The sequence below is a fragment of the Orcinus orca genome, chromosome 14 (genome assembly GCF_937001465.1).
Source record: "Orcinus orca chromosome 14, mOrcOrc1.1, whole genome shotgun sequence".
Classification (NCBI taxonomy): Eukaryota; Metazoa; Chordata; class Mammalia; order Artiodactyla; family Delphinidae; genus Orcinus; species Orcinus orca.
Genome location: NC_064572.1, coordinates 63,894,728 through 63,909,119, shown reverse-complemented (window position 1 = coordinate 63,909,119; position 14,392 = coordinate 63,894,728). Strand labels below are relative to the sequence as shown.

The following is a 14,392-nucleotide window of genomic DNA, read 5'->3' as shown; positions in this document are numbered from 1 at the left end:
ATTGCAGTGGCTTCTCTCGTTATGGAGCACGGGCTCTAAGCACGCAGGCTTCAGTAGTTGTGGCGCACGGGCTTAGCTGCTCTGCGGCATGTGGGATCTTCCCGGACCAGGGCTCGAACCCATGTCCCCTGCATTGGCAGGCGGATTCTTAACCACTGCGCCACCAGGGAAGTCCCCAACTCTTCTTTCAGGCAACTTAAAAATGAAATTCTTATTACCATCCTCCTTTTAATTTCTCATTTTCTATTTTGTTTTATTTTTTAGATAAGTAATATATAAATATGTTCCAATTGTAAAAAGTTCAGTTTAAAAATATATAAATTATATAGAATTATATAAATATATATGAGAATATAAAATTAAAATTCTCTCCAGCTTCCTGTGGCCCCTCCCCCCATCCTACCCCTTTTTTGTAGGAAGTCTGTATATGTCACTCCAGATCTTTTAATTTGAAGCGAACATCAGACATCATATAATTTCATGAGTGTGTATGTGTATCTGTATACACACACAAATACATGGTTTTGCTTTGTTTTAGGCTCACAATATGCATTCGTTCTGCAACTTGAATTCTTCCTATGGGACCCATGTGGCTTAGAGGTCCTTTGCTGTCAGAACACATTCTTTTTACTGCTGCATTCTAATTCAGAATAATATAGATGCACCATCATTTACTTAGCCATCCTGCTGTTGATGGACACTTAGGCTGTTTTCAGTGGTTTGCTATTACCAACAGTGCCTCAGGAAGCATCTGTGTACTTGCCTATTTGTACATATAGTCAGATATTTTTCTAGGAAAGATACTTAGAAAAAACTTGCTGGATTGAGGGGTAGGTACATTTAAAAGTTTTTAGATGCTGCCAAATTGCCCTCCAGTTGGATTATATCAGATTATATACCCCACAAACAAAGTATATAAATACCTATTTCCTCTTACACTTATCAGTACTGGATAATATCAGGTTTTTAAAAATAAATTTTTTTGTTTCTCTAGAGGGTAAAAAATGATATCTAACTTTGGGAGTGAGTAAAGAATAGTGATTAAGAACTGGACTCTAGAGCCCAACTGGCTGAGGTCAAATCATGAGTCTTCCCACATGCTAGTTGTGTGACCTTAGAGAGTTACTTAACCTCTCTATTCCTCAATTTCCTCATCTGTAAAAGGGGGATGATAGTGGTAGTACATACCTCATAGTGACTTAAAAATTTTTTTTTTTATTATGGAAAAATTCAAAATATGCAAAAGGAGAATAATTATCAACTCTTGGCCAATTTTGCTTCATCAATACTGCCCACACACTCCCTTCCCATATTATGTTGTAGCAGATATCAGGCATATAAATAAATATTTCAGTGTATATTCTAAAAGATAGTGATGCTTTTAAAATGGAATTATAATACCATTATCATACCTAGAAAAATATCATCAAATATGTAGGATTTTTTTTTTTTTTTGCCACCCTGCATGGCATGCAGGATCTTAGTTACCAGACCAGGGATTGAACCCATGCCCCCTGCAGTGGAAGCATGGCGTCTTAACCACGGGACCACCAGGGAAGTCCCTGTAGGAATGTTTTGAGGGTTAAATGAACTAATTATATAAAGTGATTAGAACAGTACCTGGTATGTGGTAAATGCTCTGTGTGTTTGCAGTTATTTTTCATTGTTTTCTGATTTGCAGTTTTTTGATTACTAGGAGGTTTAACATTACTTCATGTGTTTTTTTTGGCCAGGTATATATTTTTTTCTATAAATTACTTACTGAAAATTTTTGCTCATTCATCTACTTTTTCCCCTGCGATTTATAGGATATCTTTATATGTTCTGGGTATTAATCTTTTGACTACTACATATATTTGGTGATTCCTTTCAGCCTGTTGTTTACAGTGTCTGCTGTTGTGTAGAAGTTTTTGTAATTTGGAGGTTAGTTCTGTCATCTTTGCCCTATGGCTTCAGAGTTTTGTTTTGTCTTATGAATGTCTATCCTACTTCAAGATTGTAAAACTATTTTCCTGTATTTTCTTCTAACACGTTTATGGGTTTTCTGTGTAGTTTTAAAAAATGTTTATGTCCTTAATCCATCTGGAATTGATGTCTGCTCTGAGGTAGGGCTCTAATTTTATTTTTTCCAAATGTGTGTCCTATGGTTTCTATACCATTTATTGATTAGTTCATCTTTCATCCACTGTCTTTATTATTTTTTTTAATAGATATTTATTTATTTGGCTGCACCGGGTCTTAGTTGCAGCATGTGGGATCTTTAGTTGCGGCGTGTGGGCTCTTCGTCGTGGCATGAGGGATCTAGTTCTCTGACCAGGGATCGAACCCCCACCCTCTGCATTGGGAGCATGGAGTCTTAACCACTGGACCACCAGGGAAGTCCCTTCATCCACTGTCTTTAAATGCCACATTTAGGATCTGCTGATACCCTACAAATATATGGGTATGACTCTGGATTCTTTATTCTGATCCAGTGATCTATTTGTCTATTCTAGTATTGATAACATGGTCAAGTGACTTGATTCTCATTGTTCTTGTAAAAATATTTCTTGGCTCTTCTGTGCACTTTCTCTTCCAGATGAATTTTAGAATCAACTGATTAAGTAAAAAATCTTGTTTGGTTGGGACTGTATTGAATTTATAGATTAATTAGGGGAGAACTGACAGTTATAATCTTGAGGCTTCCCATCCAGGAACATGATATATCTTTCCACTTATGCAGCAATTCTGTGTCCATTAGTAAAGGATATAGCAGAGTATTTTCATATGGGGCTGTCTTGGTTTTTTGTTTGTTTTTGTTTTTTTTCGTTAGATTTATTCTTGGCTATTTTACAAAGAAATTGTAAAGAAGTAATTCTTTTTTTTTTTTTTGCGGTACGCGGGCCTCTCACTGTTGTGGCCTCTCCCGTTGCGGAGCACAGGCTCTGGACGCGCAGGCTCAGCGGCCATGGCTCACGGGCCCAGCCGCTCCGCGGCATGTGGGATCTTCCCGGACCAGGGCACGAACCTGTGTCCCCTGCATCGGCAGGTGGACTCTCAACCACTGCACCACCAGGGAAGCCTGAAGTAATTCTTTTTTGTGAATGGATTTCTGATTTCATTTTGGTTGGTGATTGCTGTGTATAGCAGCTCACATCTGTGGGTATTTGCTGTGTGCCATACACTGCTTTAAGCATCTTATCTCATATAAGTTTCACAGTAAGCCTGTGCCTAGATCCTAATATTATTTCTGTTTTATAGATAAAGAAACTGGGCTTTAGAGCCCAGTTAAATTGCTCATGCAACATCACATAGTTACTGGGTGGCAGAGACAGCAGTCCTGAGGCCGCACTCCTTTCCACTATCATCCACAGCATGCCCTCCACCTCATCCTACTCTGGAATTTGTTGCAATAGTTTTAGTTGAGTCTTTTGGATTTTCTAGGTAGACAGTTATAGTGTCTGCAAATAAAGACCATATGTATTTCTTCTTTTTCCATGCCTCTTGTTAGGTACATAGTTTTGTGAATCAATGTTCATCATTTCTCAGGAAGTCTGACCCGGTCAGTTTTTCCTTTAGCACTGGAACATATTGCCATTTCTTCTTCTTGGGAGTGGATGAAGCTTGTGTTTAGAGGCCATATAGATGGAAAATAGAGTGTAGAAACTCTTCTCCAGCATATCTTGTTAAATTCAATAGATTGAATGAACATATGTTACTGCATTGTACTGTGAGACTTTGTTTTTAATGTAGTTAATTTTTTCTCTTTATTAACTCTGCCCTTCCATTGCTCAAGTTTCTAAGTTTCTATTTTTTTAATGATTTATTTATTTTTGGCTGTGCTGGGTCTTTGTTGTGGCATGCGAGCTTCTCTAGTTGCAGTGCGTCGGCTTCTCTAGTTGTGGCATGTGGGCTTAGTTGCCCCGCGGCATGTGGGATCTTATTTCCTCAACCAGGGATCGAACCTGCATCCCCTGCATTGGAAGGCAGATTCTTAACCACTGAACCAGCAGGGAGGTCCTTAAGTTTCTGCTTCTTGAGTGGAATTGGTTTATTTGGGAAGAGCAGCCGCTACATCAAGCCTCCACCTGTTTAGCCTGGGCCAGGGTCTTATATGCTTGGCCAGGCTGCCCTTTTACCACTGGTTGAAATGGAAAATGAACATTTTGTGTTTCTATAGAGGAATTTCCCAGCTGTTGAACTGTACTCCTCTGTGGGGCAGCAGAAAGCCTGCTTTGTTGCCCTTGTTTGTTAGAGTTGCAGTAGGAGGGTGAGCCTTGGGAGGCCCAGCCTCTGGACATTCTTTCCAGAGCCTGACGTTTTAGGTGGCTTACTTGCACCATCCTGTCCTGATGAGGGGCCATCCCCTGAGAGGGGCCTGGGTGTGTGTGTGGGGGGGGGGGGGGTGTGTGTGTGTGGGGGTGTGTGTGTGTGTGTGTGTGTGTGTGTGTGTGTGTGTGTGTGTGTGTGTGTGTCAGACAGACAGACAAAACAGGCAGGCAGACAGACGGACACTGGGACAGGTGTTCCAGGCCTCTGCCCGCTGTGGGAATCAGGAGTCAGTCTTGCTCTCTACTGGCCGGCACCTAATTGGGAGAAAGATCCCTCCCTTCTGATCTGGCGCTTCCTGTCCTAACCTTAGGCTACTGGTCCATCCCAAAGCTTCAGCCCAAGGTATGCCAGGACCACTATTGCTGACACCTGCTCCAGCAGGCAGCTCATTATCGGGTCCACTTGTTCTTGGCCGTGAGTCAGCGGGCGGGAATGTCTGGTTATGTTGTGTTTTCTCTCACAAGATGTAAATAATATGCTTTTCCCTTTAAAAAGTAGCACATGCTCATTAAAGAAGATTTGGAAAATAAAATTTAAAAGAAGAAAGAATTGCTAATCACTCTGTTGCCCAAACACAGTCACTTAAAGCTTTTTAGTGTGTTTCCTTCCACTCTTTCCTTTTCTACACCCAGGCTGTTTTTTTAATTGAGGTGTAACATTATATTAGTTTCACATGTACAACACAATGATTTGATATTAGTATACAGTGCAAAATGATCACTACAATAAGTCTAGTTACCATCCGTCATCTCACATAGTTACAAGAATTTTTTTCTTGATGAGAACTTTTAAGGTTTACTCTCTTAGCAACTTTCAGATGTGCAACACAGTGTTATTAACTATGGTCACCATGCTGCACATTACCTCCCCATGACTTATTTTATAACTGGAAGTTTGTACCTTTTGGCCCCCTTCACCCATTTCTCCCATCCCCTACCTCCTCCCCTTTGGCAACTACCAGTCTGTTCCTTGTATCTATGAACTTGGTTTTTCATTTTGTTTTGTTTTGATTTGATTTGTTTGTTCACTTGTTTTTTATACATTCCACATATAAGTGAAATCATATAGTATTTGTCTTTCTCTGCCTGACTTATGTCACTTAGCATAATACCTCAAGACCCATCCATGTCACAAATGGCAAGATTCCATATTTTTTTTATGGCTGAGTAGTGTTCCGTTGTATATATGGATACCACATCTTCTTTATCCATTTATGCACCAAGGCATGCTTAGGTTGTTTCTATGTCTTGGCTATTGTAAATAAGGCTTCAGTGAACATGGGGGTGCATATATCTTTTCAAATTAGTATTTTTGTGTTTTTAAAAAATAAATACTCAGAAGGGAATTACTTGATCATATAGTAGTTCTATTTTTCATTGTTTTGAGAAAACTCCACACTGTTTTCCATAGTGGCTGCACCAATTTACATTCCCACAAACAGTGCACGAGGGTTCCCTTTTCTCCATACCCTCACCAGCACTGGTTATCTCTTGTCTTTTTGATAATAGCCATCCTAACAGGTGTGAAGTGATATCTCATTGTGGTTTGGATTTGCGTTTCCCTGATGATTAGCGATGTTTAGCATCTTTTCATGTGCCTGTTGGCCATCTCTATGTCTGCTTTGGAAAAATGTCTGTTCAGGTCCTCTGCCCATTTTCTAATCAGATTCTTTGGTTTTTGCAATTGAGTTGTAAAATTACAACTCTCTCTCTCTCTCTCTCTCTATATATATATATATCTCCAAAATTGCAACTTTATATATATGTAATATATATAATATAAATATATATCCAAAATTATATATTTGGGATATTAACCCCTTATTGGTTGTATGCTTTGCAAATATTTTCTCCTATTCAGTAGGTTGCCTTCTCATTTTGTTGATGATTTCCTTTGCTGTGTAGAAGCTTGTTAGTTTGATGTGGTCCCACTTGTTTATTTTTGCTTTTGTTGCTTTTGTTTTGGAGTCAGATCCAAAAATTTATTGCTAAGACTGGTGTCAAGGAGCTTATGGCCTATGTTTTCTTCTAGGAGTTTTATGGTTTCAGATCTCACATTCAAGTCTTTAATCCATTTTGAGTTAATTTTTGTGTATAGTATAGGATAGTCTAGTTTCATTCTTTTGCAAGTAGCTGTCCAGTTTTCTCAACACTATTTATTGAAGAGACTGTCCTTTCCCCCATTTTATATTCTTGCCTCCTTTGTAATTAAAAAAAATTGGTCTTATTATTCTTTAGTTTTATGAACAAAGTTGTGTTTACCTTCCCCTCACAAGCTATTCTTAAAATAGTTCTGTTGATGCTGTTTGTACCCTACTTTTTTTTCTTATAATAGTATCATAAACATCTTGTCTATATTCTTTGGGAACATCATTTTAAATGTTTGTGTAATATTCCATTAAGTAGATGGACCATCATTTATTCAACATGTTTTTGGTCTTGACCCCTTGAAGACAAGGCACATCATTCTTTCCCTTTTAATCCATTTTGATTCAATCACCCATGAAGTTGGCTAACCTTCTTTTGAATTTATATTTTCTGTCTGCACCATCTCTTTGAGGTAGTGGTATGCCAGTTGCTATGTGAAATGGAACTTCTTTTCATTTGCCTTAAACTTTACTCATTCAAGCTTCAGATAGGCTTCTTGGTCTTGTTATCCTTTAGTTTGATGAACGAAGTTGTGTTTACCTTCCCCTCCCTGCTCTTAAGCTTTAGTTCTGTGCACTCCCTCCCCAGCCGTCACAGGCAGGCACTGCTATATAGATGGTAGGCCCCACAGTGTGCTCCTGCCCCCATCACGGATGTGACTCTCAGCCTTCTGGTCTGTGGACAGCATTCAGGTGTATATTTCCCCACTGCGAGGTGGGATGTTTGCTAGTAAGAACAAGATTCCTTTGTCTTTCTTTTTTTTCCTCCCCAAGTACATCTATTTTCCTTCCCCTTGGGTGGCTTGGGGTGCCCTGTTGGCTGGATCTTAGGAACTGGCTGCCTCACCCTTCACCTGCCCTGGACTATGTCTCTCCTCTTCCTGACTTCTGTTGACCTCCTGTTCCCACTCCACTGGTCCCTCCCTCACAGTGCTGTCACTTGCACTTCTGCTACTGGCCTCTCCTCACCCAGTGAGTTTGTGTGACCTTCGCACTGCATTCATGCTTTGGGACTTAGCCGCTATAATGATGTCAATGGCGCAGGTTAGCAGATGGCGGCAACAGCGATGAGACCTGACATGTTCTAATGACTCTCTCCTTCCCACCCTTGCTGGCCGAGCCGATGGAGGGGCAGAGGTTTCCTTGAGGCATTTTAGGAGGGGGCCGAGGGAATTCGGGGGTCCCCAGGTGCCGATGAAGCCTGTGACCTTTGCTGCTATAATATCAGTGTTTCACAAGCAGGGCGGTTCGGGAGCCCACTTGCAGCCCATCAAAAATTGATTTAATTGCAATTTTTCCTCCAATTAGGAGCACTGGAGCCTGACTAATTGGAGTAATAGAGAGTAATAAGGCTCAGATAAAAAGCCTTCCTCGGCGGCCTTTGTATCTCGTGTCAGTGCCTGTCAGAGGTCAGAGAGCTTGCATATTCTATTAGGCAGCCCGGCCTTCATTTGTACAAATTAGTTTACCCAACAGTAATTAAAATGCCAATGCGGGTTGAAGAGAACTGAATACCCTTGATGGGCATGTTGGTGAATGATGTGACAGCTCTGGTGGCCTCTCTTGCCAAAGTGTGTCAGCCCCAGCTCAGAGGCGGCTGGGGCCTGGGCCAGCTGGGCAGCTCCAGGCCAGCCACGGGGCACAGCTGCCGAGCACGCCCCTTCTGCTGCCCCTCCTCAGAGCCCCACAGTCACTCCTTTCTTCTTCCAGGTGGAGTCGTTTGTTCACTTGTCCATTTGTTCATTCAGTAAGCATTTGAGTTTTCAATATGTGTCAGGCATGATACTAGGTGCTAGGGAGAGAACTTATGGGGCACGGGGTGTAAAATCACCTGGGCTCTGGAATTAAGACTAACTGGGTTCAAATTCTAGTCCTACTAGTTGCTCGCTATGTGAGCTAGAGCAAGCTACGTTACCTTTCTGTGTCTCAGTGTCCTCGTCTGTCAAATAGGGAAAGTGGTACCTGCTACATAGAGTTACAAGGATTAGACAGGGAAATGCTTTTGAAACACTTGCTCAGAACCTGGCACGAGGGCTTCCCTGGTGGCTCAGTGGTTAAGAATCCACCTGCCAATGCAGGGGACATGGGTTCGAGCCCTGGTCCAGGAAGATCCTACATGCCGAGGAGCAACTAAGTCCGTGCGCCACAACTACTGAGCCTGTGCTCTAGAGCCCGCGAGCCACAACTACTGAGCCCGCGTGCCACAGCTACTGAAGCCCGCGTGCCTAGACCCCATGCTTCGCGACAAGAGAAGCCACCGCAGTGAGAAGCCTGCTCACCGCCAGGAAGAGTAGTCCCCACTCGCCGCAATTAGAGAAAGCCCGTGCGCAGCAACGAAGACCCAGCGCAGCCAAAACTAAATAAGTTAAAAAAAATTTTTTTTAAGTAAAATGGCTGAGAGCCTATTAAAAAAAAAAAGGGAGGGGCTTACCTGGTGGTGCAGTGGTTGAGAGTCCACCTGCTGATGCAGGGGACACAGGTTCGTGCCCCGGTCTGGGAAGAACCCACATGCCGCAGAGCGGCTGGGCCCGTGAGCCATGGGCGCTGAGCCTGCGCGTCCGGAGCCTGCGCTCCGCAACGGGAGACGCCACAACAGTGAGAGGCCCGCGTACCGCAAAAAAAAAAAAAAAAAAGAACCTGGCATGCAGCAAGTGCTCAGTCAATTCCTAATGTACTTAAGAGGGTCTAAACTAAGGCAGAGGCAGCAGGGTCAACCTTCTATTCACCGTGCCCACACCCAACTAATTTTCCTTCGTACTTTCCTCTCCTCTGTTCTGTATCTTGCTATTTTCTATTCCTCAACTTGAGTACCAGAACCCCTAACTCTCCTGGTCTCTCTGATGTGAGGGCTCCTACGTCTACTTCTTGGGCCTGATGATGATCTCTGTGATGCCAGGTTTGCCTGAGTTGGGGCCAGGAGGCCAGTACGGTAGGTTGGGGATCTGGGCAGGGTCTGGGACTGGATCCCAGACCAGAAATTGTAGAAGGCTGGCTTCTGATAAGGGCTTTCTGGTCCAAAAAGAGTAGAGTTTGTGGAGTCAGAATGACTTTTAGACCCTCAGGGTGAGAGAGTGCATGCACTTGTGTGAGAGCATGTGTGTCTATGCGTGTGTTGACATTTTTAGGTATTGCTGGTACTTCTCATCTGTTATCTGGTTGCACTGCTTATGAGGGACTTCACTGTTCCAACGATGTATGACTGTGTCATGTGTCATTCAGGTCTGAGTCTGGTGATTTGGGAATTACTTCTCTAAGAAGCAGAGGGACCCCCCCCCGCCTCACAGCTTGTGTGACTAGCTTGCCCAGCCTTGTTGGCTGTGAGCTCTGGAAGGCCCTTTCAGTTGAGGCCCACAGGTTTGTTTGGGGCATCTCTTTGGGGCCAGGCACCGTGCTGGGCACTGGAGTACACAAGAGCCACCAGACAGTCCATGATCTCAAAATGAAGATGGGAAGATAACCCCCCAAATACCATTTGTCTCATGAAGGTGAGATCAGGGTGTGGCAGGACTTAAGAGGAAGGCCAGTCAAGCCACCAAGCAGCCAGCAGCTCCTGCCTCTGCCTGTTCAGCACAGGTTTGTCATCCCTGTCCCCGGACAGTCCCTGTGGTTTGGATGTGAGACTTGGTGAACGTTCCAAGCAGGACCTGGCTCCAAATCTGCTTGACTGTTGCATACATGGTTTTGTTTTTTTTTTTTTTTTTACTGAGTGTTATATTTGATTAAACCCTTAAGCCCTCAAATGCCAGGGAGACTCTCTACCCTCCCTCCTGTTCCTCCTCCCTGCTTCACATGGTTAAGCAAGGGAAAAGGGCAGCTTTTGGAAAGAAATGTTCATGGCCGTCATGTCCAGGCAATCAGGAAAGGCCCTCCTCCTGGAGGCAGAGGGCCGGGGCCGGGCCAGGTGGGCAGGGACAGAGGGCAGGAGTCCAGGGCCAGGTGTTCCCATCCCCGGCCCGGCCTGCTGGGGCTCAGAGCTGTGGGAGCGGCAGGGATTCAGCTTACAGGTGCCTCCCATCTCTCTCCATTGACTTACCTTGGCGCTAAGTTAGGCCTGTTGCCTGTCAGAGGCCTGCCATAGGCCTCCTTAAGAGTTGTCTGTATGTCTGTGCTGGCGCCCCTCACCTGGCCCCCTACTCCTCAAAAGTCTGGAGAGCCCAATTGCCCGCTCGAATGATTTCTAAGTGGCTATTATGTTTCCAACCCAAAGTAATTGGCTTTACCAGTTATTAATGGATTACCCTCAAGAGAAAAATGTTGGTGGGGGAGGGAAGTGAGGATAACAGCTGGCTTTGTAGTTTGGGGCTTCAGTGTCCAGTGGCTGCTTCCCAGGCTGGGAGTCACTTGGGGCATGATGGAATGGCTGTTTTAGCATGTCACTCTAGTTTAGTGGCTGCTGGCATGCCTATGGGTTGAGAGGAAGCTGGGAAGACCGAGCATGTCCCTAGAGAAGTCTTGACTTGAGGCATGGATGCTCCAGGGTGGTTCATGTGGCCTTTTTGTCAGCCTGGGGTTGAAACATAGATCCCTGCCCTGCAATTTTGATTGTAAATCAGTGGCTTGGCCAATGCCTGCCCTAACATCTCCCCATCAGCAACTAGCAGGCCAACCCCCCGCCAAGCCAAAGCCATCGGCTTCTCAGAGCCCCGACTGCGGAAATCCACCTCCCCACGGACGTGCTTGGGATCAGAGAGCCACAGGTGCTGGGCAAGGCCAGGGCCAATGGACTGCTGTCCCACATTGCTAACATGTCATTAGTATGTCCTGTTCCTCCCCCCATGCCCAGACGTGTAGGGACATGGCCCTTCCCTGCCCCAGGGCTCCTGAGTGACATAACTGCTTTCAGCTCTCTTGTTCCAGTTTAGATTTTCAAGCCCAGGGTTCCTGCAGGCTCCCCCTCCCAACCCCTTCCAAATCCTCTAACAAAGGAGTGGTCTGGCGTGTGGGTTCAAGTTCTAGTCCTAGCACTATGGCCAGCCTGGCTCATTGCACAGATTTCTTCTCACTGGGTTTGGGCCTCCACTTAAAATGAAACTCTGCAGATTGTATATGTTGAACTTTTTAGGGGTTTAAGAGAGACTCTGGGAAATACTGAGTGTTCCTTCTCTCCTGCCTCTTGGCAGTGTCTGTCATTATCCTTTAAACTCTGTCTGACTCCTATCCCACTCCACAGCAGTCCTGGCTGCCTGGCCCCTCACATTCCCTACTTTCCCACCCTCACCTTTTCACGTTGTTACCCACCTTTCATAGTTCGCCTTTTCTCAGTTTGGTGCCTTTATACCTGCCTGGTGCTTGTACCATGTTACCATATTCCCTCAGCTCTTAAAACCTTCGGTAAAGCCCCCCAGCCTCCCTCACCTCTGACCAGGGCATCCCCTTCTGGCACCCAGCAACCTATTCCCAGGAGACCATTTCTGTGGTGTGGCATTGTGAACTTGGTGTTCATACAACCGAAGCCCAACAGCCTTGCTCTCCCTTGGCCTCAGTTGTACATCTAGAGATCCATTTTTATGGTGGGCAGAGACTACCCAACCAGGTCTAAGCAGCAAACTCAGCTATTGAATCCATGGGTCCTCTGGCCAAGCAGCTCTGGGAGGTTACAGCCCTCACTGTGCTTCCATATGGTTTTCCCACAACTTCTCTGATGGCTCTCTTGGCTGCTTCTCTCATCCTGGCTTAACCCCATGATCCCCTGGAGAATGAGCACAGCACTTCCAATTGTATAGCCATTTCCGCCACAAGTTCTGACAAGCCAGACCTAACTGCTCTCCTTTTGTTTGGCAGCTCCTTTGTGACAGGGACAGCCTGTTGTGGGCACTTCTCACCCCTAAGAATCTGGGACCTCAACAGGTAAGAGATTCCTGAGCCCACCATGGCTTCCAGGGTGGGCGGGGATGGAGCGGTTGGGAAGCAGAGGAAAGCTGGCTGAGCCAGCCCCTGGTTCAGTTGGCCGAGTGGTCCAGGAGGATGCTGCCCCAAAACCCACTGACAGCCTCCGCTGTGGCACCTTCACACATGGAATCATTTGTTAGCTTGAGGAGACTGTTGAAGTAATTTATAATGGGTAAATAATTTCATGTAGAATTTATGATAACAACAACAAAAGTCTGGATGCATGATACTTCTTCTCTAAGGAGTGCCTGACTATGTGGCTATAGAAAATCCCATCTATCCTCAGAGATGATTTTTCTAAAATAAAGAAATTTTGGAAGTGGCCTACAGATCCGTAAGAACAACAATACAGAACAGTTAAAATATATCCAGTTTTTGTTCACAATTCTCTGCCTTGGCAGGCTTGACACATTCCCATCTGATTACCTGCCATTCTGTTGGGGTTTTTTTAATCTTTCATTTTGACATAATTATAGATTCACAGGAAGTTACAAAAGTAGGAAGGCAAGGTACCTGTGTAACATCTTACATAATATCAAGTCTAGGAAGTTGACATTGGTACAGTCCATAGACCTTTATCTGATTGTACTTATTCGTGTGGTATGTGTGTGTGTGTGTGTACGTATTTCTTTGCAGTTTTATCCCATGTGTAGAGTCATGTAACTGCTACCACAGTCAAGATAACTGTTCCATCAGCACAGAGACCCCTCATGTACCCCTTTATAGTTGCACCCATCCTCCTCCCCTCCTCCACTCCTTCTTGCCCTAACCCCTGGCAACCACTTAGGTGTTCTTCATCTCTGTCATTTAAAAAGTAATATAAATGAAATAATATATCTAACATTTGGAGATTTGCTTTTTTTTTTAATATACTGAGCATAATTACCTTGAGATCCACAGAAGTTGATTCATGTGTCAGTCGTGCTTTATTTCTTATTGCTCAGTAGTATTCCCTGGTATGGATGTACCAAAGTTTCTTTCCCCATTGACCAGCATCCACCCACTGAAGGATGTTTGAGTTGTTCTCAATTTTCTGACTATTGCAGATCAAGCTACTATGAACATTTGCATATAGGCTTTTGTGTGGACATATATTTGCAGTTTTCTGGGATTAATGCGGGGGAGTACAATTGCTGAGTCATTAGTAAGTGTGTGTTTAGTTTTTTACCTGTCAGACTATTTTGAGTATCTTTACCACTTTATATTCTGACCCCAGTGTCTGAGAGATCTAGTTTCTTCACATTCTCAACAGCATCTGGTAGTGTCACTATTTTTTATTTTAGCTATTTTAATGGATGTGTTATTTAATTGTGGTTTTAATTTGAATTTCCCTAATAGCTAGTGATGTTGAACAAGTTTCCTTGTGCTTATTTGCCTTCTGTATATTCTCCTTGGTGAAATGTCTGCTCATGTTTTCTGCCCATTTCTAACTGGATTGTTTGCTTTTTCACCGTTGAGGTTGCAGAGGGGCATTTCTGCTGAAAGCCAGTTTTATTTAGTCACATAGCTGGACCTTATGCTTGGCATCAATATTGATCTGGGCCTGGGATGGCGGACAAGCTGGGGCAGGGAGGGTGTACACCACCCCACCGTGACCCAGCTTTATCTGGAAGGTTGAGTCGTCTTCGGCCTCTTCTGCCCGTGGTTGCCTTGGTAGGGATGCTTCTGGGCACAGATTTATGGTCAGGATGGCGTTCTAAGGCACCAGCTGCCTCAACAGCATTCTCTTATGAAATCCCTAGACCTCACTAACCCTAAACACTGGGTCTTTACAGAACCCAGAAAGGACCCGAATGAAAATGGGCACAAGACAGCTATGGCCTCAGTTCTCACTGAAGCCAGACAATAGCCATTGCACCCTTACGCCAGCCTGAGGCAAGGCCGCCCTGGGCATCACTTGGCTTTCCCTTCTCTCTAGCTCCCAGACTCCCCTCCTCACCACTGAGGAGCCAGGCCTTGCTTAAACATCTCTTCCATTCCCAGGGAAGCCTGGACGACCAGTGGTGCAGGGACTGAGGGAAAGATGCCCTGGTGGAGGCATCTGCT

General features: G+C 44.4%; 1 protein-coding gene across 6 annotated transcripts in view; it reads left to right on the top strand.

Annotated features, from left to right (window-relative positions):
• The window catches only part of FBXW4 (F-box and WD repeat domain containing 4), an 83,206-nt gene that overhangs the window by 59,298 nt on the left and 9,516 nt on the right, over positions 1-14,392 (top strand). For 5 of the 6 annotated variants that reach the window (XR_004482647.2, XR_004482646.2, XR_007471264.1 and 2 more), the window contains one exon: positions 12,239-12,304. The exons of the other annotated variant lie outside the window; for it this stretch is intronic. Coding sequence is in view for 2 of the 5 variants with exons in the window: in XM_033425826.2 (XP_033281717.1) it covers positions 12,239-12,304 (66 nt within the window). In the remaining 3 variants the exon portion in view is untranslated. The remainder of the gene's footprint in view (positions 1-12,238; positions 12,305-14,392) is intronic. 6 annotated transcript variants of the gene reach the window in all.